The sequence below is a fragment of the Tachyglossus aculeatus genome, chromosome 1, assembly GCF_015852505.1.
Source record: "Tachyglossus aculeatus isolate mTacAcu1 chromosome 1, mTacAcu1.pri, whole genome shotgun sequence".
Lineage (NCBI taxonomy): Eukaryota > Metazoa > Chordata > Mammalia > Monotremata > Tachyglossidae > Tachyglossus > Tachyglossus aculeatus.
In genome coordinates, this window is record NC_052066.1 from 46,264,585 (window position 1) to 46,290,182 (window position 25,598).

At 39.7% G+C, this 25,598-nt stretch overlaps 1 protein-coding gene across 1 annotated transcript in view; it reads right to left on the reverse strand.

Annotated features, from left to right (window-relative positions):
• The window catches only part of EPHA4 (EPH receptor A4), a 145,421-nt gene that overhangs the window by 11,826 nt on the left and 107,997 nt on the right, over positions 1-25,598 (reverse strand). The window contains 13 exon segments of the mRNA XM_038744794.1: positions 243-436; positions 3,705-3,854; positions 6,497-6,706; positions 7,812-7,873; positions 11,181-11,307; positions 11,309-11,370; positions 14,056-14,104; positions 14,106-14,153; positions 14,156-14,172; positions 15,661-15,719; positions 22,815-22,926; positions 24,180-24,339; positions 24,893-25,041. Coding sequence (XP_038600722.1) covers positions 243-436; positions 3,705-3,854; positions 6,497-6,706; positions 7,812-7,873; positions 11,181-11,307; positions 11,309-11,370; positions 14,056-14,104; positions 14,106-14,153; positions 14,156-14,172; positions 15,661-15,719; positions 22,815-22,926; positions 24,180-24,339; positions 24,893-25,041 — 1,399 coding nt within the window.

Genomic DNA, 25,598 nt, shown 5'->3' on the forward strand with positions numbered 1-25,598 from the left:
GTGATTGATTTGTATGTTTACTGTTTATTGCTCTTTGAACACCACCAGTTAGAGCAACCCCAACTAAGAATGGTCACAAAGATTGTTAGCAATAGGGCAGATTTTCCACTGGAAAAACAAAATTTCCCCAATTGGCGAGATTCTGTGAAGCATCTTCTAAAGGGGGAACAGGTGAGGGTACAGCTTGCTTGTCGACTTTAATACACTTCCTCATAGATCACCATTAAGCAAGGGCAGCTGACCTGGAGCTCTCTGTGCCCGTCCTCTTCAAGCTGTTTGGGTTGCGGATGAGTTTGTCCAACATATTGACAATCTGTCCAAATTTAGGCCTGTCGCTTCTTTCTTTCTGCCAGCAGTCAAGCATCAGCTGATGGAGTGCAATGGGACAGTCCATAGGGGGAGGTAGTCTATATCCTTCTTCGATGGCTTTAATTACCTGTCATTGACAAATGAAATGATTGTTATTGCAGTTTGATTTCTTGTTCCCAGCAATCTGGCCTGACAAGAGCTCCTGGGTGACTTTCAGATAAAGAAATCACTCTGGCTCTTTTGAGGTGGACATCTCCAAAGACATCTAAGCATCCCCTGACACAAAGCAAGTGCTTAACAAGTACCATAATTATTATTATTATCCCCAGAGATAACAGAAATCCATCACCTTAGTCTGCCACTTGGGTTGCCATTTGAGCTACAATGCGTCCTCGAGACATCTGAATTGGAAACTTATTTCCTATTCCCTCTCCCTGTTCCCATATTCTCTGCCTGTATTGTTCTAGTGGAAGATGAAATGTCTATTTCTACCAGGGACTTACTCCTTACATTACAACCTACTCCTTACTCCGCTTAAATGACAACTCCCAATACGCTCCCTGAAGCATATGGGAAGCCCATTGGATGGAGTGGTAGTGGCAGTTCAATTTACAGTATCATTAGAAAGAGGGCACCACCATTCTGACTCTGTTTCTGTCCCTGTGAACTTGAGTCATTTGTTGAAGGGATGGTGCAATGTAATTAAAACAATGTAAGCTTCAACAAAGTAATTTCTCCTTCTCCACTAAGCCTGTGTCTTTTCTGATAATATTTCCATGTGTGCAGCTAAGTTCAACTTCAAATGAATTATAATTTAGGCTCCTTGTTTTTGCATTTTGATTTAGAGGACTGCATTGTGGACTCATAGCCAATGTGTCATATCTACCCGAAACCATGAATTTTTTTTTTTTTTTTTTTTTGGTGTGTGTGTGTGTGTGTGCAAATAAGAGAAAATTGAAAAGGGACAAGTCATTCACATTCTGCATTTCTGGAGTTGGTTTTTTTTTCTCCCCAAGTGTACTCCCTTTGAAAATTCTTATTGAACTGCATCCTGCTTGCTTCCGATTACTTTTCCACCCCTTGGATTTTGATGTGAGTCATTCCCCTAAGCTATTCGCATTTCTGGATGTATGCTTTGAATTCCTTCTTCCATTTCCCTTATGGAAATGTTAAATACACAATACTAGGCCCAGCACTACCTGCTACAGAACTCCCAGGTTCACCCTCGTCTATTGCTCAATTATTTCCCACCAGTCATCTGTGAGAACTACCAAACAGCTGTGAGATATAGTCAACATTTCCCCCTGCAAACTGATCAATACTTCATGGAGGACAAAATTAGAGCCTTTCTAAAGTTAAGTAAAAAATGACTATCAGTTCTCTATGTGCCAGGATGTCATTAACTCCCAGGCCTGGAAATAATCTTTCAATTATATACATTCCATAAGGTAGAGATCATCTTGTGCCAGGATTTTAGAATATAACAGACCATAATATTTGAAGGTAGTCACTTCAGCACCAAGCAGAGTCAAGCACGTGAGGGTTCTCAAATGAATGCTATCTAATAGTGATAAATCTAGGCCCCGTTGGTTCTTACTCATAAGATTTCAAACAGCCAGACACATTCTATATATGAAATAGAGGGATCCAAAATACAAGGCAAAATATAAGCCTTGTCTAAAATCTCCAAAATTGCAAGAATTTGCTAAATATATACAGTCTTTGTCAGAGGCACAGGGCCCAAAAAAGTCATGGCAGGGAAATTGGCAACATCTGGATATATTTTTTAATGCTCTGCTTTTGTGGAACTTGACTTACTCCAAATTGTAGTAAGCACATTTTAAAAATAAAAACAGAAACATTGCATGTATTAGAGTGTTTATCTGCAACTCCTTAATAGTTTCCAAGCTGAATCAAAATTCATCTGGAGGAAGCATTTTAGGTTCTCGCCATAGCATAATTACACCGATTAATATATTGTACTACCCTTTACAAGTATGCAGTCTTTCCCAGCCCTTAATTATCTACAAGCTTCACTAGCTGCTGTCTTTCTTCCAGTAACTCCTCTTTGATAAGTTAATGCTAATGTCATATTAACATAACCAGCTCCACTCATTTTGGGAATCCTATGGATCCTTCTTGATCCAATAGATATAGAGGGCCACTTGTCTTCCTCTAGGAATCTTTCATCGATAAGGAGACGGCATCATGTTTCTTAAGTGCACCTGGTTCTTTGTTTAATTGTGAAGTCTTGATGACTTCCTGTTGATTCAGGAGGGCAAGGCAGCATGCCAGGAAACATTCCACATCAGAAGGAAATTAAAAGGAAATCCTTTTTAAAAAGAGATAGATTTAATACCATCCACATGTAAACTCTCATAGCCAGCATTCTGCCATACAAATGAAAGATAGCTTGAAAACTATCAAGTTGGCATTTTGTAATTCCACTTCCATCCTTTTTTCTAAACCTTTTCCAATCAAGCTCAAGGAATAGTAAAAAGGTATCACCTTGCAAATTCTCCAGGAAAACAATTCTGACCCAGATATTGCTATTTTTCACTGGAGACATTTTAAAACAAATTTTATTACTATGGAATCTTAATAGTGTCAGTATTGAATGCTTTTCTGAAATTGGTGATATATTCCCTCTGGCCTGAAGCTGTCCAGATGGTACAGTTAAAGGGATGTACATAATTTATGAAGGGTCATTTGGAGTAGCTTTTTTTGATGTCCTCTAGGAGCAGCTATTCTGCTATTGAGAGGATGGTGCAAGTTTTAATTAGAACTACAAAAGCTTTAAAATACTAACCTCCCCTCCTCCACTAAACCCATGTCTTTTTCAGAAATATTTCCACGTGTGAAACTGAGTTCAACTACAAATTACGTATAATTTTCCTCCAGATTTCATAGTATGATGATGCTTTTATCTTGGTTTCGAAAGTGAACAAAGTGAAATGATTTTCTAACCCTGGTTATGCTCGTTTTTAACTTGGAAATCACAGAATCACCATTTTACATTAGTATGCCACTTAAATTTGAAAAACACTTTGCAGGCTTCAGGATCTCAACCCCACCAATCTTTCAAAAATGCAGATGTTGTGGTATAATAATAATAATGATGGTATTTTGTTAAGTGCTCACTATGTGCTATGCACTGTTCTAAGCGCTGGGGTAGATACAAGGCAATCAGGTTGTCACACGTGGGTCTCACATTCTTAATCCCCATTTTACAGATGAGATAACTGAGGCACAGGGAAGTGAAGTGACTTGCCCAAAGTTACACAGCTGACAAGTGGTGGAGCCAGGATTAGAACCCACGACCTCTGACTCCCAAGCCTGTGCTCTTTCCATTAAGCCACATCCAAAATCATTTGTTGCAGAAACAGACAACTCACATCCTGATTGGACATGTCCCAGTACGGTCTCTCCCCATATGACATCACTTCCCACATTACAATTCCATAGCTCCACACATCACTTGCTGATGTGAATTTACGATATGCGATAGCTTCTGGTGCAGTCCACCGGATGGGAATCTTGCCGCCCTATGAACGGAAAGTTGTAAGTTACTTCTTAGGCACGTTGCTGATCTGACAGTATAATTTCAGAATGACATGACTGCTTTTTTAATGGCATACAGAATTTCTAAAATAGCTCCCTGAGCAATTTCAGAAGTTGATACCTCATTTTGTTTCACCTAACTCTTCTGTGATGAGAAAAGAGTCCATCCAATTATTTTTGTTAATCACACAGATGCAAAGCAGACTTCTTTTTTTTTTTTATCAACTCAGATCTCTGCTTTTGGTAACACGTGAAAATGCTTAGATTTACAACATCATTATTTTAAAAAAAAATAAGGATAAACAGCTAAAGAGGGACAGCACTCTTGTTTTTTTTCTGCTAGACCTGCTCATTGGCTACATAAAAACAGGTCAATCATGTGACACTGTAAAATTAAAAGGAACTAAATTGAGTGCTGGCTCTGAATTTATAATCTCTCTTCCATGCATAACTCCACTCTGATCCCCACAGTTGGAAAAGCATACCCAACATGGTTTGTATACTAGTAAAGTCAATAGAGAACAAGAAAAACATCAGAATTATCATAAATTTGAAAGACATTTATCTCAATGGCTAGAAAAGGAATTCTTTTTTTTTTAAGGTTGTGGAAATCTGATTCCTGTTTATTTAATTTTCTTTTACTGTACTAATCCAGTGCCAAAATTTCCTCTATTTGTTTATGCTACTGCACAAGGTGTTTTTAATTGATCATTTCCTTTCCTTCTCTTCCATCTGGGGAAACCTAACTTTACTTAAACTTTAACTTAACTTTTACATTAACTTTCCTTCTCATCCAACTGGGGAAATCGATTCAAGTTGAAATCAGGTTTTTAAAGTTTATTGTCTAGGCATACTTCCTTATGGATATTAATACACAACAACGCACTACTGAATAATAAAAATTTCATTGATTTGCTGCAATTTGTTCTTAAAAATATGGCACTGTACTGTATTTATCTCACTGTTTCAGTGGCTTTAACCTTACCCTTATACATATGCCTAACTTTTAGCTGTTTGACTTAGACTCTTTGTGGGCATGGAGCGTGTCTACCAATTCTGTTATAATGTACTCTGCCAAATACTTCTTAGAGTGCTCTGTACGCAGTAAATGCTCAATGAATACCAGTGATTGATTGACTGATTGGGCGTATGTTTCAATGTTTCTCTCAATCTTTTTAGCTATAGAAAATAGAGCATCTTAGTATTAACATTGAGATTAATTTAGTTTAGAACAATTATTTCCAAAACAGATGAACTGTGAATCGGGAATAAAAAGAAAAAGTAAAATTAGAAACTAGAGGAACAAAAATGGGGTATGGTAAATGCATTCTGTGCTTGGGAGAACAGTGGGATACTAGCAAGTGTATATATATATATATATATATATATATAAAATACCCAGATTCTGTAACTTTTTCTGTTTAATGTTAATTTTAATGGTGTTAGTCTTTACGGTCAGTAAATGTTTTTATGTGCCGCTGTGTTTATTCCATTAGTATTTTATATTGAAATTGCTAAAACCAAGACAGCTAGTCATTAAATGTGTACTGATAACTCTTAGTGGTGCCTGAATCCCTGCTTATCTCTGAACAATAAAATTCAGACCATTAGTAATGGGAAAAACATTTCCTTAATGGAAATGTGGAATAAATCCAATACTCAAATATCTTCTTTCTAAACCAATTGGAAAATGCTTTTTTCTTCAGTTAGTCCAAAAACATTTTAAAAGATCAGAAAAATTCCCTCTCAAAAACTCCAAAAGGGGGAATAAAGGAAAGAACAAAGTGAAGTACATGGGTTGACTAACTCATATTATATCCAGGGTTGAATGCCCAATTAGCGCAATGTTTTTCAAACATTGCCCTCCTGGCAGAGTTGGTAAGTTTCCAAAGTGTTGGCGAGCTCTGAATAGAGGCACAACCTCTCCACCCCTTATCGAGTTCTTCTCTTTTCCTAACTACTGCCTTTTCCTTCCTCTTAATACCACACTCCCTATCTTCATAATTATCAGCTCGTTCGAAGCAGGGCTCTTCTTGTTAACCTTTCTCATCAAAGGCAGATGTGATTATTACTTCTCTCTTCTCAAGATCACATAGGAGTGAGTGCAGGGAATAGAACCGTGAGTATGTCAGAGCCCTAGTGCCTCAGGAACAAGTTTGAGGTTAGCCGCGTCCTATATCCATGTCGCTTTCACCTCCTCTTCTTGCTGACTCTCTCAAACATTTTTCCATACATTAGAGCTTCCTCCAGAAACTGGCAGGGGAGACAAGATGGAAAACTGAAATCATTCTATCAAGTTACTAGTTGGTAGAATTGATACTGCTCTTGGTGTGGGTAGATGGTCAAAATGAAGCCATTCTTGGCAATTGCTCCTGTCTTTGTTTCTGCGGATTATAAAGATCTTCTTCTACCACAGAAAAAGTTTCCACCAAGTAAAATACCTCAATGGATAAGTCAAACCCTTTGCCATTTGGGGCGATCAGAAAAAGAGGAAGTGGGGGTATGCTTTGGGAGGACTAGAAACCTACAACTCTAAAGCAAGCTAAGAATCTGTGTGAGATTCTAGAAGCTAAGTCACTTACATTTTTCTGTTAGAGGAAATAATACAGAAGCTCTTTAATCTTACCCTTGTCGTATAAGCAGCTTCGGGATCATCCTCAAGTACTCGAGACATGCCAAAATCAGACACTTTGCAGACCAGGTTACTATTTACTAGGATGTTTCGGGCTGCTAGGTCCCTATGGACATAACTCATATCGGATAGATACTTCATTCCCGAGCCAATGCCACGAAGCATCCCCACCAACTGGATGACTGTAAATCTGCCATCATTCTTCTGTATGAGATAGGGAATAAGGAGAATCCTATTAACTATTAGCAAATGAAATATCACCTGATACATTACAACTTGTATCATTTCAATATCTTCTCATGAAATTAAGCCCATCACTGTTTCCTGGCATTTCTGACCAGAGCCACCAATTCACGAGAAACCTTTATGAAATCGTATCTTCTCCAGAAGGCCATCCCTCTATAATCTCTCATGTCCTAGTTAATTTCCCCCTCCAACTACTGATACTCCAAACTGCTGCATCACCTAAGCATTTGGATATCCACTTTCTCTACTCCACTATAGCTTAGAACAATGCCCGGCGCTTGAAAAGTGCTTGGCATACTGCGAGTGTTTAATAAGTATGATTATTATTATAGCATTTGTGAATATATCTGTGAACTCCACTGCTTCCTGTCATTTATTTCTGTGTCTGTCTCTCTGATAGACTGCAAGCTTTTTGAGAGCAGGGATCACATCTATGATCTCTCTTATGCTCTCCCAAGCATATGCTCTACACAGGGAAGCAGTGTGGCCTAGTGGAAAGAACAAGGACTTGGGAGTCAGAGGACCTGAGTTCTAACCCTGGTTCTGCCACTTATCCGCTGGGTGAACTTGGGCAAGTCACTTCTCTTCTCTGTGCCTCAGTTCCCTCATCTGTTAAATGGGGATCAAGATGGTAAGACAGGGACTGTGTCCAAGCTCATTATCTTGAACCTACCCCAGTATTTAGTTCAGTGCCTGGCACATAGTAAGCACTTAACAAATACCATAAAAAAGTAAGTGCTCCCTATATATGATTGACCGACTGATTGCTCGATTGGTAGATTGAAGAGAACCCAAGGGGTGGTTTCTAGCTTCCCTGTGAGAGACGAAATGCGTCCAGTTGAGATGAACCTATGGCACTCAACCGGCCACTCTGAGATGGAATAAATCAAAAGCAAACTAGATTAAACATGTATTATTTAATAGCCTCTTTTAAAAAACATTACCTTGACCCTTGTATTTCCTCTTGACTAAGTCAATAAATACAGTCAAACAGAAGGAATGCAAAGAACCCTTGTTTCCCAAGCACAAACATCCCTGGTTTTATTAAGAAGCAATCACATACCCTCAGGAACGCATCTAAGGATCCATTTTCCATGTACTCGGTTATGATCATTACTGGCTTACCTAGAGTTTTCAGAAAGAAAAACACAATTCCTTGATGAACTCTGCTGTTAATGAGATAAAAATAGGCTACACACAATTTTACTGCCAAGACACCTGTCTTGTGCGATCTAATTTAATTAAAAGAAGCCAAGCTTATGCTTCAGCTGTGGGAAGCTGGGAATGAAATATTAATAGGACGTGTAGGTTGAAGCTCCATCTGGAAGCTTAACCCTTTGGGTGATTTGTTGACAAGGTCTTTAGCTTAAGTGCCCTCCGGTATCCCGGGATCATGAGAACAAATAATTGCTCGTTTACAAAAATGGGGGTGAAAAAGATGGATAGGCCCCATTTAAACACACCACATTTTTAGGATAATGAGATATTTACTTCGAAGTTACACCTGTGTGGTATAACACAGAAACTGGAGCTCTTTTTCTTATTTAGACAAAACCTGACTTTCAGGAAGATGAAACTCAGTTATTTCATAGCTCTAGTCCTAAACATACATAATGTAAATGCCTTTCTCTTTGCATTTCTTGCACCAGAATCTGTTCCCTTTTTTCTCCGCTGACTATAAATAAACCTCATCCATTTGCCACACACCACGAAAAGCCCAACAGATAAGTGATTCAATGGACTGTGTCTTGTAAGGTACAGAATTGAATCCTGTAGCAGCATTTCACTGAACTTGCACAGTTCAGAGGAGAAAACCTACTGTATAAAATCGGGTGTTGGGGGGTCGGGGAGCAGGAGGGGGAGGGAATGACCTCCAAACCACTTTTCTTTCTTTTCCTTACAGTTTTCAGCTTCTTGGTTTCTGTGTCAAGACTCAATGCCTTAAAACGGCCTTTTTTTCCATGGAAACCTGCATTCTCATTTAGGCGATCTAAAAATCTCTTCCATAAAAAACAATTTTCAACTTTTTTGTCCAGGATCACTATGAACATGTCTTTGATGGAGAGCAAAATACTAGTTGGACCCATCACAATGTTTATGCTTTCCTTTCTGCATTTACCATCAGTTTTCCTTTTGCCATTCGGTAAGGGAAGATGGCTCTGGAAACCGTTCAACTTTCAAAAGCCCTTATCATTTTTCTACACCAAACCATTTCCTCCTCAACAGGCCCACTCTACTTGAAATTTGGAGCTCTTCATATCAGGAGTAGAATTTTTGGATTTGGGGAGCAATGCCACAGTGGATACTATTGTCTTTTAGACTGCGGAAGGCAGTCAATGGTTACACTTTTTACATGGTAAAAACAGAAAAGTATAAAGGCATTTTCTTTTTCCCTCCCCTTTACATAGTTGCAGAAAGAAAAAAAAAAAATCCACTAATGCCTCCATTAGTACAAATGGAAACCTCTAACCTGATCAGCATATATCCCAGTTTAATTTACCCTTTGCATCTGTGACTAGAGCCGTTTGACAGAACAAATACATCTAAATGAGATTTAATTAACCTGCTGCCATCAAAACACACTTTGTCAACTAACAAGAAAGGGTGACTCTCTCTTTCAGTACATTAACACATAATTCCATTACTCAGGAGCTGCTTGCGTTAAGGGGACAGAGAGGGAGGGTGAGAGAAACAGAGAACAGAAAGGAGGTGGTGGAGGGGATTTATGACAGTCCTGTCAATAAAAATGAAGTTACTCATCCAGTAATGAATTCATAATCTCCATCTCCTCCTGAAACTCTGCAAGTGTCACCACCACAATTTTTTAGGCATTGTTATGTTCAATTCATTAAACTCATCGTAGGCTTTTCAAGTGTTTAAGAGAAAGTGAGATGAATGTCAACTTAAGTGGCAGTGTTTGCAGAGCATCTACAGTTCCCAAGTAGCCAGGCTGGTCTACACCAGAATTCCATCTCAGCAGGAGACAGACAGAGGGAGGCAGGCAGGGGATCAGCTCACCCCCTCCTCCTCAGTGGAAATTTTAAATCATGTTAAATTCAGTGACAACTGCATTATGCAAATGCATCCAGGTCGTTTATAACAGTTACAGCTGTAATAGCTATGTCTTTTAGAGCCACACTGGGATTTGAATACAAAGATCCCCCTGTTGCAATTCTCCTTTCCAGAGGTGCTATTAAAATCACTGTCTATGGCAAAAAAAAAAAAAAAACCGACCAGCTGAACAGAGACCCCTTTTTAGAGGACAGACCTGCAGAAGTATTTAAACGGGCTGTTATGTTTTAATTAAAGTACCGAGGGGCTAGGAGCATTCCGCAGACCACGCACAACAACAGAATATTCCTTTCTCTGAAAGCATGCTTGAAAAACTTAATGCATTAGGATAGTCTACTCTAATTACATCCCCCAACATAGAAAAATATCAGCTGCATAACAAGGTGTTGTTTTAAAGACTCTGTCACAGGGAGAGTTATAGCGCTTAGGTTTGGTTGGGGAGATCTTTATATGATAGTTATTTCTCATCATAAAGGATGCTTTCCTTTTAGATGTCTCATTTCTTTAACTCTCTCCCCTGCCCCCATTCAATCCCTGATCCCACCAGGCTCTCTGTCACCTTATGCACCAGCAACTTTGAATCCTACATAGCGTGATGCACACACAACTTCACTGCTAATAAGACGAGCCATGTATTTCCTAGGCCTCATTGAAAACATACTTCTGTGCTTACAATATCCTTGACTTGGAGTAATTGTAGCGAGATCTGCACAAGTCTAGTGCACTGCCCCTGGAATTGAGCCATCGCAAACAGTAACAGCCTCTACCCCACCGTATCTGTGGCACTTTACGAAGCGGGGCCTTACCAGTCTCACAGATGCATTTCGGCTCTGGCTAAGAAACGGCATCTGTTGAGCTTTGCTGTATTTTAACTGAGGCATAGTTCATAGGCTCGGTGAACGTTAATGGACTGAAAATGAAAGGTCCAACCAGGTGTTACTGTAAACGGGAGCTAAGCCTCAATCATAAATCAGAAAGAGTGGACTAGCGAGTCTTGAAGCATGGTAGAGTCTCCCTGCATCTGCATCTTACATTTTCAGCAAATGGATGGTGAGATTTTGCTCTGTAGATTAAAAAGTAACCCTAAATACTAGCTAGACACGATCTGAACTCTGGCCCTGGCATCTCTGAAACCTGATGTATCCATTTCCCTGTACGTTGTTGCACAAATTGCCTTGAGATAAGGGGTATCAGTTGAAACATCAACCCATTTATAGCTGTCTGCAAGATTAATGACTTGTGCTGCACTGATTTCCTCCTATTAGCTATCAGTAGATCTGCTCCATCTGTCATTTCCCTGGAAAAAATGAGGATTTAATTTCCCGGTGACTTTTAACTCGGCCGTGTGGAAGTGACCTACTTACATTGGTGACGACGCCTTCTAAGTGGATGATATTAGGGTGGTCAAATTGCCCCATGATGCTGGCCTCGCTCAAGAAGTCTCTCCTTTGTTTGTCGGTATATCCTGCTTTGAGAGTCTTAATTGCCCACACAGATCTCCCTCTTGCCAGGCACTTTGAGACGCCCACTGCATACTTCGCCAAACTCACCTTTGGGAAAGAGACAATACTGTAGGTCTAGGAGACACATATGAAAGACTATGTGACCAAGATTACCTGGCACTTTCTAGGACAGAAATATACATATAATTATATATATATACACATACATATATAAATGATGACATTTGTTAAGCACTTACTATATGCCAAGCACTGTTCTAAGCACTGGGGTAGATACAAGGTAAACAGCTTGTCCCACGTGGGGCTCACAGCCTTAATCCCCATTTTACAGATGGGGGAACTGAGGCACAGAGAGATGAAGTGACTTGCCCAAATTCACACAGCAGACAAGTGGCAGGGCCATGATTAGAACCCATGTCCTCTGACCTCTCAAAACCCTTGCCTTGCCACTAGGCCATGCTGCTTCTCTCTCTATATATATATTTGCAAGTACATTTCTGCCTATTGAGCTCTTCCCTTTCCTTTGAGCTCTACAGTCCAATAATGTGTCCTGTCACAAGTGTTGGGGGAGAGAATGCTTCTTCTCTGACTTCTGCCATATTCTCCTTTTCAGACAACCAGGAGGGGAATTGGTCCTCAAATGCTAGCAACATCCATGGCTGCAACTTGCATAACTTCTAGGTATATCTCAAAGGCAGAAGCAGCACTGTAGCACCTAATTACAACCTTGGCAGAACCACCAGAGCATACAGCCACCACCCTCTTCTTAAATAGAACTGATCTAAGATAGGCATATGAGTTTGCATTTGTGGTCTGAAATACATCATAATATGCCCCTGAGTAAATGGGCTTTTCTTCATTTTCTCTCCTATGTAGATCAGGCAACTGGGCCCAAATACAATGTCTGGACAGAGCTGGGATGAACAAACTTCCCAAAACTCACTTGTGAGCTACTGAATCCTACAGACTTATTTGCTTGTATTTCTTGTGCAAGTCTGAGCCCCCCCTTTTCCTCTGCTCCTTCTCCCCTCCCCATCAGCCCCACTCCCTCCTTCTGCCCTACCCCATTCCCCTCCCCACAACACTTGTGTATAATTCTACATATTTATTACTCTATTTTATTAATGATGTGTATATAGCTATAATTCTATTTATTCTGATGGTATTGACTCCTGTCAACTTGTTTTGTTTTGTTGTCTGTCTCCCCCCTTGTAGACTGTGAGCCCATTACTGGGTAGGGACCATCTCTATATGTTGCTGATTTGTACTTCCCAAGTGCTTAGTACAATGCTCTGCACACAGTAAGTGCTCAATAAGTATGATTGAATGAATAAATGAATGAACAATATTAGGGCTTGGAAATGATTAATTCATGTCCCTGAATCTAGGAGGTTTTGGGGTTGGGTGGTATCATTGGGTAGACTCAATCAGAGAAGCAGCATGGCTCAGTGGAAAGAGCCCAGGCTTTGGAGTCAGAGGTCATGGGTTCAAATCCTGGCTCCACCAATTGTCAGCTATGTGACCTTGGGCAAGTCACTTCACTTCTCTGGGCCCTCAGTTGCCTCATTTGTAAAATGGGGACTGACTGTGAGCCCCACGGGGGAATACTTGATCACCTTGTAAACCTCCCCAGCACTTGGGAAGAGTGCTTTGTACATAGTAAATGCTTAATAAATGCCATCATTAGACTCATAGACTCTCTAGACTATAAACTTGTTGTGGGCAGGGGAATGTGTCTGTTTATTGCTGTATTGTATTCTCCCCAAGTGCTTAGTTCAGTGCTCTGCACACAGTAAGTGCTCAAGAAGCAGCATGGCATGGTGAATAGAGCATGGTCCATCATCATCATCATCAATCGTATTTATTGAGAGCTTACTATGTACAGAGCACTGTACTAAGCGCTTGGGAAATACAAATTGGCAACATATAGAGACAGTCCCTACCTCAGAGGGTCATGAATTCTACTCTCAGCTCCCTCACTTGTCTGCTTTGTGGCCTTGGGCAAGTCATTTAACTTCTCTGTGCCTCAGTTACCTCATCTGTAAAATGAGGATTAAGACTGTGAGTCCCAAGCGGAACAGGGGCTGTGTCCAACTCAATCTGCTTGTATCCATCCCAGTGCTTAGTACAGTGCTTGGCACATAGTAAGCACTTAACAAATACCACAATTATCTTCTAGACTGTGAGCCCGTTGTTGGGTAGGGATTGTCTCTATTTGTTGCCGAATTGTACTTTCCAAGTGCGTAATACAGTACTCTGCACACAGTAAGCACTCAATAAATATGATTGAATGAATGACTAAATGAATGAGTAAATATGATTGAATGAATTGAACGAATTCATTAAAAGTGGTCAAGGGATCAGCCTGCCAAACTGAGAACTGTTGATAAAGATACTGGTGATCTTCCCCACACTTCATCCTGCTCTATGTTCACCATTTCTCCCTTACCCTTCCTGAAAAAGGGTGAGGACTTGGAGTAGCTTGAAATATTCTCTCTCAATAAAGAAATCAACTAATATTAGGATTCCCGAGCTATCGTTGGAGGTGTAAGTCTTCAAACACTTTGATAATATCTCTACTGATCAATTTCTGCTAGAGTTCAAATGGGTGATTAACATTGGTCCAGCCCAGTACAGATTTGGAGAAAACTCAAATTTTCAACTAAAGTTTACCTTCAAAGAGTGAATTTCCTCGGCCAGATGAACCCGTAGAATCTTAGTAAAAATTAAATATTAAACTAGCAGCAATAATGTAAATATGTGAACACTTACCAACTCCAATGACTTTTTCAATCTTGATGCAAGAGGCATCTATTTCCTTGGGCAAATTCCCGGACAGCTTGGTTAGGATCTTCATAGGTAAAAGGATCTCCACATAGGTTCTCACCCCTAAGAGTAAAAAAGGTGTGACTTTGTTTGAAAATACTGGCTGTACCTACCACGCTACCTGAGATACATGTTTCCCTATTTCTACATATAGTTTGGTAACAGCTCAGCAATGGAAAAAACTCAGGTTGCTCATATTATTTCACTGTATTTACCGAGGGGCAACTAGTTCCTTAGCGTGGTACTGTAAAAGAAGTAAAAGACACAGTCTCTACCCTCAAACCATTTTGTATGTTAAATTTTAATTGTGAGTATTCTAGACCTGGAGCCCAAATGAATCTCTAGTTCATTCAGAGCTTTTGCACAACTTGGGTTTCAGATAAATATTAAAGAACAGTGAAAATGTCTTGATAGTAGGGATAAAATAGCCACACTTTCAATGAGATAGCAGCAATTTTGAGAGACCTGTCTGACTCTTCCTTCTACTTCCCAAATGTCTCATTTGGGATCTTATCAGGAGCAACTATTACCAACATAGAGTATTTGCTACTATGAATATAGCTAGAGTGAGCCAGCACCAAGATGGTGAGATGTCTGTGATCCTAGAGAAGATTCAGAAGTGCTGTAGGGTAACAGTGACTCACTCAATGGCTGCCTTATACCAATGACTACGGAGAAGGGAAGGCCTCTTGGATGTAGAAAGACTGTGGAACTATCTGGAAGAGATGGGATTCTAGAGCAGGATAATTCTGCACAATTCTGAAGAGTTCACAGGCATATTCATTCTCCCTCATCTTCAGAGACTATTTACTTAAAACCGCACAAGGGCTCAGTTGCCACAGTTTTCCCACAGAGGGATGCTGTAGACGTCTGGCCATCTTGTGAATGTGAGCGTGGGTGGATGAATCTGTTTGGATGAGAGCATGAATGTGTATGAGTAAGCTGATCCTTGGCACTGGAGGCTAAGTGTTGAGATAGAGCAGTTAGGAGACAGGTCAACAGGATGAAGCAGCTAGTTCCCTAATAGGAGGTGGAGAAAAAGATATGGGTGTGAGTGTGGGGTGTGTAGGTTTAAGTTGCATTTTGATGAGACAGGAAGGGAGACAGCATACATCTCCGCTGTCTCTGTCTCATGCTTGTATATATCTCTCTTGGTGTAACGTTCCTCGGCTCTTCTGCCGTTTCTCCCCACTAGTTTTAGGGACAAATGGTCTCGCTTTATGGATGCCCCATCCGTGCCCCACTTCAACTCTTCAAAATATAGAGAGAACTTTCAGTGATGAATTAAAACAACATTATGCCCTTGTTATGTTGGAACAAGTTGAGAGTAGGAAAAAAAACTGGGAGATTCCTGGAGAAATTCAGTTTCCCTTTTCTCACCATGCAGTCTTAAAAAATACTCCCTTGCAGCTTTCTAGCCATTAGAAGTGAATCATTTTGGAGGCTTGCACAAAGAAAAACAGAAATGCATATCATATTCCACTTCTTCACATAAAACATGAAGCAGTTTTATGGATAAGATTACAAAACCCAAGCTCTAAACCTTCTTACCTTGATTCAAATGTTTCTCTTCATCTGCCTCTTGCTTAGCCTTACTGTATTTACTGCGTTCTGTTGAAATGCAAAAAACAGCATTTAACTATTACAACTGAAAATAAATGTCTTGCTACATTAAGTCAAGGCGAGAGCCAGGCTCTTACCTACCAAAAATTTTAATCTGGGTTAGTTGATGACATCACTAACACCTAAAACAGAACAGGGAACTGCATTCTTTACCTTTGATGGAAGCTTTTAGTGATTCAGTTTCAGCAGAGAGAAAACAGATCCCCAAAGTGAGATTTCTTCATACAGGTAAAGAGAAATACACTTTCACAGAAAATATGATTCACTAGAATTTTTAAATCCTTAGCTTATCTGAGGTTCCCTTAACCTTTTTCCAGGAAGATTTTGTGTGCCTATGCTGACTATAAGATGCATCTTAAGGTCAGGATGAAAAAATGAATGATGATTGAATGAATGAAGGAATAAATGTTACTAGTAATCACTTTTTTAAAAACTGAAAGCAATTTACTTGAGTCTTACATATCTGTTGTTTTGTACACTCCCAATTAATAATAATAATAATGATGATGGAATTTGGTAAGCGCTTACTATGTGCAGAGCACTGTTCTAAGCACTGGGGAGGATACAAAGTGATCAGGTTGTCCCAAGTGGGGCTCACAGTCTTAATCCCCATTTTACGGATGAGGGAACTGAGGCACAGAGAAGTTAAGTGACTTGCCCAAAGTCACACAGCTGACAAGTGGCGGAGCTGGGATTTGAACCGATGAATGATGATGATTCTTACAGATATCAAGCATATTGGGGTGGGAAAGATGTTTACACTGCTCTAAATTTGAAAAAAACAACAACAAGAGATGGAGGGTAATGGAGAGCAAGAGAAGGGGGACACTTGTGCAAATAATAGTAACAATTAATTTTCTAAGCCTAATTTTTAATTCAATCCATTCATTCAATCATATTATGGAGTGCTTACCATGTGCAAAGCACTGTACTAAGTGACTTGGGAGAGTACAATGTAAAAAACAGACTCACATATTCCTGCCCACAATGAACCTCATAGTCTAGAGGGGGAGACAGACACTAATATAAATAAATAAATAGATACATAAAAAATAAATACATTTTCATCATTATCATTTTTACTAGAAGAATAATGGAAAATCATACCTTCCTAGGCTTGATACAATAGTGAAATCAGCTACTTGGCTTTAAAGAAATTGGAGTGAGAACTCCTATAAGCTCTTTGTTTGAAAAAAAAAAACACTTCACCTACATCATATCCTGAGTCAGCAATTGACTATTAATTCAAGCATTTTGAAATCCTTGGCTAGAAAATCTTCAGGAGTATAAAGTTCTTGAGCCTAGCACTCCACCTACACAGAGGTGTGAGTTGTCCTGTAGCCCCAACTGAAGACAGGCTTGCACGCAGACAAACTAGTTTGCTCTGGGCTGTTACACCCTCATTCTAATGCTTTCTCTTGTAGGGGTGGCTGTTCATCTGCTTCCATACTCAATCATCCAATTTTCAACTAGTCTGTTCTCAGTCTGGCACTGATATAACATGACCCCTTAATGTCTAGTATTTATCGTTTTAAAATGCACATCTTTCCTCTGCCTCACCTCGGGCCTCTGAGCCCTGTGGCTCAAAAGTGATGGACCTGTTTATAGAGACCTGGGAAAGAAATACAACAGATCTGTCACAAACTGAGTGGTCAGAAGGCTAAACCCTAAGTCCTGTACATTTCTCTTTTTTTATGGTATTTGTTAAATGTTTACTATTTGTCAGGCACTGTACTAAATGCTGGAGTAGATACAAGATAATCAAGGTGGACTTAGTCCATGTCTCACATGGGGCTCACCAATCTTAATCCCCATTTTGTTAGATGAGGTAACTGAGGCATAGAGAAGTTAAGTGACTTGCCACAAGTCACAGAGTAGACCTAGTGGCTGAGCCAGGATTATGAACCCTAGATCCTTCTAACTCTCAGGCCCATGTTCTAGCCATAAATGGCAGAGCTGGGATTAGAACCCATAACCTTCTAACTCCCAAGCCTGTGCTCTATCCATATACGCCATGCTGCTTTCATTTTGATACCTAGAATGCTGTTCTTTTGGAGCCCACAAGTTCTTTAAATTTCGGATGAGTGAGACTGAAAACTCTGTCTGTGTAAATCTGATGCAGTATCATGAAGAAAACTACACGAAAACACAATTAAGTATAAGTAAAACAAAACCTATTGATGCTAGAGAGAACCATGGCTGTACACAGAGGCTAGGATATGGCTCTTAATTCCTGCGGGACTTTCATGTTATCAGAACAACTAAAAAATGTTATGTAAAATTGTAAGAATGTCTTCAAAGTCACTTTAGATCTAAATATAGATTTAAGCCTGTTTCCTTTAAAAAAATGATACAAGGGACTGGTAACTTCTCTACTGAGTTTCAATTTTGAGATAAATTGGAAGAGACCCAACTTTTCCTTTATTCAGTGGCTTAGTACAGGGCATTGACTGCTCAAATGACTGCTCAAAAAAAGATCTCTATTACTATATCAAAAGTCAGGTATCCAGTGTAAATAGCCACAGGCCTGTAGCTCAAGTAGCAGTTTTTATTTTTAACCGTTTTATCTCACAAGATCCAATTCATTCTGGGGAAAGATCTTATTTAATTTTAATTCAACATTATATTTCAATTTAGGTATAACACTATCATCCTGAGACCATGGGGATGAGGAATGAATGCAAATGGGCTTAGGTGGTGGTGACATTTTCTCATTAAAAACTCTTTAATGTTACTTCAAAAAAAGGCGTTTCAGGGCATGTTAAAAAGGAAACCACAGGATTACTGTTTACTACACTAATTGTAGCTTACTAGCTTTTTAATACATACCTTCGAACCATAAAAATTCTCTACTTCCAGTTCTACCTTTGTCACCTGATGGACCTTTCCTCTCTGCCCTCATGGTGGAACCACTGCAGTCTCTTATTGTCCTGAAAAAAAAAACCCATGGAAACTCATTATTCAGTCAGTGAGCCAATGGGGAACCTAAACAGCAGACAGAGGAGTGGAGGATGAAATTGACATTCAGAGGCAACTCACCTGAATGACAGAAGGAACCTTTGTCGCCAGTTAGAATTTTATAAATTATAGGGATTTCGGGTGCTGAGAGTAAAGGTCGGGGGTGGAGGATGGGGGGAGAGGAGGGGAGTTGCTGGTTTTGGAGGGGGAGGTGGAGGTGATGCTAAGGAAGGGAATACAGAGCTTTCAGAACCACAGGGGCCAGAAAGTGAGGCAAGTCTCATCTGTAATATAATAATAATAGTAATAATAATAATAATAATAATGTTGGTATTTGTTGAGTGCTTACTATGTGCAAGCACTGTACTAAGTGCTGGGTGAATACAAGCAAATCAGGTTGGACACAGGGCCTGTCCCACATGGGGACTCACAGTCTCGAGCCCCAATTTTATAGATGAGGTAACAGAGGCTCAGAGAAGTGCAGTGACTTGCCCAAGGTCACACAGCAGACAAGTGGCAGAGCTGGGATTAGATCCCATGACTTTCTAACTCCCATGCCAGTGCTCTGTCTCCCAGAGGAGAGAGGGATTCCTCCCCAAACCTTTACATGCATATGATAGGGACATTAGTGGGTATATGTGGTATAGTAGCAAGTACCGTGCTTAGTTGCAGTGCCTGGTACATAGTAAGCCCTTAACAAATTCCATGAAAAAAGGAAAATTCCACCGTATCTCCCCCCGAACCAGTGTGCTGCTCAGGGCACCTTGACCATTCACAAACAAAACAAAAATGGGGGAAAGAGGGAACAGGAGGGTGAGGCCCGGCTTAGATTATAAGTGCTAAACTTTGGGGCGCAACGCAGAAGGTTTGATTGATGTGGTTCATCTGTTCCATAGACTAATTAGGTAAAAGGTAGGCAATTTATTCAACTTAAGTGCATATTAAAGAAGGAAAAGCAATCTAATAACAAGAATTGCTCCTCTCAGACATTTTTGAGGATTTAAGTAATTTACTAGTGAGGAGTCATAAAAGCCATTTTTCTTTTTTCTTCATTGTGTCTGTCCCTGAAGTTTTAAAATATCTGTTCTTTCTAAGTTCTCATTTGAAATCGTTGAATTAAGCACAGCAATTGGAAAAGCCTATTTAACACTACTCAGGCTTCCAGGCTGCCCACTAATTTACATGACACCATCAGAGTCATTTAAAGTGGATATATAGGGATTTCATTCTTTTGTGCTCACCAGTCTTTCAGAGAAGCATAAGTAATTCACTAAGGAAAGAGTGCAAGGTTGTTCAGTTTGTCATAAATTAATGGTTTCTCAGTGCCTCAAAGAATTTAACCTCCAACCAAATCACAAAGCAGTTTTTCACCATCTTCCTTTACCACACGTTATACTTCCCATGCTCATGTATATCGCAACTCGATTCCAGTTTGGGCACTTGCAGAAACAATAAGATTACAGAATACCACGACAGCTTTAAAGAATTTGCTCATGAAATGCCCGGGTCCTAATGCTCGCTAGCCAACCGGTAAAACTCATGGCTTGCTATACTCCTAAGCAGTCCAAGAAACTGCACATTCACAAGAAGTAGGACATTCAGCAAAGGGCATTGTTGAAGTTGAGCTACTTAGCATTTTCCAGGCTTTGTTCTGTCTATTTCTCTTCAAACCACAAGGAGACACATCTGAGGGACATCTTGGAACCCCCTTATCCCTTTTACCCCCCTTTTGTTCCCACTCCCACTAAGGCTAGCGCCAGGACTTTTGTCCCCATTACCAATCTGCTCTTTACCTGTTCTTGTCCTATTTAAGCACTCATGGGCTGAGATAACGAAACCAGACAGCCAGAACGGAGAGAAGAATTGGTTTCCTGTGCATCTGCCACAGGAGCCTGTCAGCTACCTGGGCTCCGGGCAGCCTTTCCTTCTGACAGCTTTATGGCTGATACTAAAGAGAGAATCAATATGAGGGCAAGGGGTTGACATTTCAATTTTCTAAAAAAGTGATCCATTGAGGGCCAATCACCAAGCAGTGTTTATCAGCCTTGGGAAGTGACAATTTTATTTTTATGGGGGAGGAGGGGAAAGGAATCACTCCCCATTGCTTCACCACAGGCTCGATCTCCAAGGTGGCGACTCATAATTAGAAATCGATGCAACCCTGCTATCAATCCTGCCTTAAATAATAAAGTGATCAATAAAAGCAGAAAGGAAATTAAGTCGTCATGCTAGATAATGTTCTTTTCTGTATGAATGGCTTATAATAAACCTGTCTCTCTGCATTACGTTTTCACATGTTCATTTTCCCTTTCTTCCTGCCAGCATGAATGCTTTAAGCGAACACCTCCACCCCCCAAACCCACTACAATGAATGTCTATCTGCAGCTGATTAGGTGGCCAAGGGTTTAGACCATTTTAAATGACATGGAATAAAACAAGAGTAAATCTGACCAGGATAACCATTGTATGAGCCACATTGTCCACCTTCCATACAAAGTCAGATTCCCATTTTCTGGGAGCCGCTTTTCATTGTAGAGATACCATAACCCCATACATCCTCTTTCTACATTTGTGACAGATAGAGAAGAAGCCCATACTGATCACAGAATGGGAAGGCTGTTTCCCCAAAGATTATAAGCCTCTTGAAAATGAACCCCCCCCCAAAAAGAAAAAAGCAAAACACATGCAACTCCCCTAACACTTTTGTTTTTTTTTTTACCGTTTTACACTCCCTTTAAACTGTGAGCCCCATGTGGGACAGGGACTGCACCTGACCTGATAATCTTGCAATCTACCCCAGCTGTCAGTATAGTACTTGGCATATAGCAACTGATTAAAATAGCACCCCAGGTATCATCATTTACTATTTATTCTGTGTTTATATTGGCATGTGGTGTCACTACCTAGTCATGGAAAAGGATTAACTCACAAATTGGTGGCATTCTTTACACTCAATTCATTCATTCAATCGTATTTATTGAGCACTTACTGTGTACAGAGCACTGCACTCAATGGAATTGCAAACCCCAACAGAGCAAATGGCCAATTCCAGACATGTGACTCTCCCCAACTTCTCTCATACTTAGCATCAAGTTCAATGTTGTCAGTATTTATTTAGCACTTACTGTCTGGATTGTAGGAAACACAAAATAGAAGTAATCTCTTCACTCAAGAAGTTTAGAATCTAAGAGGAGAGTCCTTAGAGAAGTTTGATTATATACCCTTCCTTTTTATTTTTTTTTTAACAGCATCTGTTAAGGACTTGCTATGTTCAAGGCTGGGGTAGGTAGAAGATAATCAAGTTGGACACAGTCCCTGTCCCACATGAGGCTCGCCGTCTTAATCCCCATTTTAAAGATGAGATAACTGAGGCACAGAGAAGTGAAGTGACTTGCCCAAGGTCACATAGCAGACAAGTGGCAGAGCTGGGTTGAGAACACAGGTCTTTTTGACACTCAGGTCCGGGATCTATCCTCTAGGCCACATTGCTTCCCTACTTTAGTTAATAAAGAGAAAACAGAAGTGAGGTTAGGCCAACTAGGCCCAACCAAAAAGAGATGGATTTCAGCTTGCCTGGAGCTTGGGCTGAGTCAGAACTCATCATTTTGGCCAATGAAGGGCACTGATACAAAATACATTCAAGACAGTAAAAGTCTTCCAGTACAGTTTCTCTTTCTATTGTGGGTATGCTAAATAAATACTGATGATATTGAATTTGGTGCTAAGTACGAGAGAAGTCGGGGAGAGTCACATGCCTGGAATGCTTTCTATTATGAATAGCGTAACCAGGCTAGGAAGATTCACTCTGCAGTATAATCAATGCCAAATCATAGGGTTCAGAAATTACCAACTGGCTTGTTTCTCCACAGCAGATTACCAGATTCTACTTTGCAGTTGACAGTGCATAGTTTCACCCTGCTGGGTACTAACACTAGAAAAACTAGGGCTCCAAGGGAGAGACTGTGTAATGCAAATCCACTGTTTTGGATGCTAATCAAGAAATGTAGCTTTCCTTGGAGAAGGCCCAAAGATCCTTCTTAAAATAGGATGAAGAACAGGAAAGGGGAAAGGGAGAGGAAAGAAGAGAAGGAGAAAGAGAAAGAAAATGAAAAAGAGGGTCTTACCTTCTGCTGATGACAAACGCAGCAATGAGAATGACTACCAGAACAACACTGCCCGCAACTGAAGCCAGGAGTACTGTGGAATTGGTACCATCTCCAATGATTCGTGAAGGGACTAAGTACAAAAAAAGTTACCATCAGGCACACTTCTTCTGTTTAACAACATCTATCAACGTTAAGGATATAAGGGATAGGAAATACTTCAATCTAATTTGCAGAGACTATTTATTTATTTATTTTACTTGTACATATCTATTCTATTTATTTTATTTTGTTAGTATGTTTGGTTTTGTTCTCTGTCTCCCCCTTTTAGACTGTGAGCCCACTGTTGGGTAGGGACTGTCTCTATATGTTGCCAACTTGTACTTCCCAAGTGCTTAGTACAGTGCTCTGCACACAGTAAGCGCTCAATAAATATGATTGATTGATTGATTGATTTTGCAGACTACTCTGAGCCTCTCATGAACCTTCACCAAATTCAGTTTCTAGGAGGCCGTAATGAAGACAGTCTATTCCATAATGATTTGGAAAACTTCAGCTTGCTAAGAACAAGGACCGTTTCTTGCTCCTTCTGTCTCTCATCTCAGATCAGCCTCTGATGAAGTATTTCATGGTTATTTTGATGCCCACTGAATTGTTGCCCCCAGATGCTCGTTACAAAAGGGAAATCCAGCTGAACAAGTAGTCTCTTAATATTCACCCTTGACCAGCTTTGCCGTATTTTGAGATTTGTCACTTCATCCCCAGGGTGTGTTAAAAAAGACTGGTCTGACCTGGCCTGGTTTAAACAGCATGTGCAAGAGAAAAAAATGCTTTTTTCACGCCTTCTGTTTAGGCTGGCTAATTAGCAAGACACTGAATTTAGTGTGGAAGGGTTCAAAATACCTGGGAAAGAATGGTGGCCAGGAAGCCCTTTGTTTATATCAAACTATTACAAAAGCATAAATGGCAAAGTGTTCTCTCTTCTTTTAGAGGAATAGATTTGTTAGAGGAATAATGCAGACTAGATTTAAGGCAATTCAAGAATTTCAAATGCTGACCCTGGGTGAAAAAATTACACTGAAAGAGAGTCTCTGGTTTTTCAGAAACACACTGAAATATACATGCCTAATGATTCTTAGGGCAAGATGTGTTGTTAACCTCATATTTATTGAATCGGTCACAATAGACCTGTATTCACGGGTCATTCACCATGTGGAAGAATTTGGAGTCAATACCATCTTCAAGGAGGTAAACAAAAGACTAATCTCACTACATAGTAGTGAGATTAGAATAAGTAGTGAAGCTAGAATAGAGTAGTGAAGCTAGAATAAGGTTGCTGTAATCAATATGAGAGATTTTCCTTTCTAAATGTAAGAAATTAGTTACCTGTGTTGGTTGTGAATTCAAATGGTTCGCTGAAATCTCCATATCCGGCTGCAGTCCGGGCCCGCACATGAAATACATAGGAAGTCAAAGGATTCAGGCCTTTGATATCAGTGTTTCTGGATGCCGTCCTAACAATTCGGTAGCTGCGTTCATTTTGATCCTATCACAAGAAAGGATGTGGGAAAGAATGAAGAAAAAATCCTCAGTGCATTGTGAAAATTGCTGGAGCCATTTGACTTAGACAAAGGATTGGGGGCCTGGAAGTAGATGGAGACAGAGTGTTTCAAAATATCTCCCAAATACTCATCATCATCATCAATCATATTTATTGAGCGCTTACTATGTGCAGAACACTGTACTAAGCGCTTGGGAAGTACAAATTGGCAACATATAGAGACAGTCCCTACCCAACAGTGGGCTCACAGTCTAAAAGGGGGAGACAGAGAACAAAACCAAACATACTAACAAAATAAAATAAATAGAATAGATATGTACAAATAAAATAAATAAATACATAAATAGAGTAATAAATATGTACAAACAGATATACATATGTACAGGTGCTGTGGGGAAGGGATTGCATTATTATGTTGGCTAGAAAAGACCCTAGAAATTCAGGAGTCAATGAGCATTTTTAATATGGGCCACTGGAAACCACTAGCAAACATCCTGACCTTCAGTACCTCTGTTTTTGAGACCAAAGAAGGTTATACGTTGATAGTTTGGCTTTTCTTCCTTCTACACCCAGGGACATGACTGCTAAAAGTTAAGTTAAAGTCCTCCTTTTGGGCTAGAAATTGTTCCAGGAAATATTGCAATCTATTTTCAAAGACAATATACTGCCCTTTTCCATTGGGATGATCTCAAAAGAGAAGAATAACTTGTTCTTTTTCATACAACTTAAAAGCAAAAATCAACTTTCAACATCCTATATTTATGCAGGCAAATTATTTGAAAATACCATTTTTCCCTAACTGAGCAAGTCTCATGAATGTAAATTTTTTTTTCATTATTTTTTTCTTCAAAGCTATTAAGCCCACACAATCATTCTGAGCAGCAGGTATCAACTTAAACAGATATTATGACTATATTATTATATGACTATAATCACTTTTCATGGCTTTCACCTATTACCCTAAGCTGTAAGTGGAGGCTCTGGATTTCTCTTGGTTCTATTGATTTAAAGTATAATGCCCTTTCAGTAATAGTGTAGAATTCTGTTTATAATAATTTAAGAGAAAAAAGAAAATAACCACATTAGATGCAGTATATTATTCTGATTGTTAGTGTACCATTCACGCACTTGAAGTCCACAACTGGATATGATTGTGAAGCCAAATATACATTGCCTGAAAATGAACTAGTTTAAGGAACTGGCGTTTAACAGCATTTATTGTGATATTACTGAGTGCAGAGTGT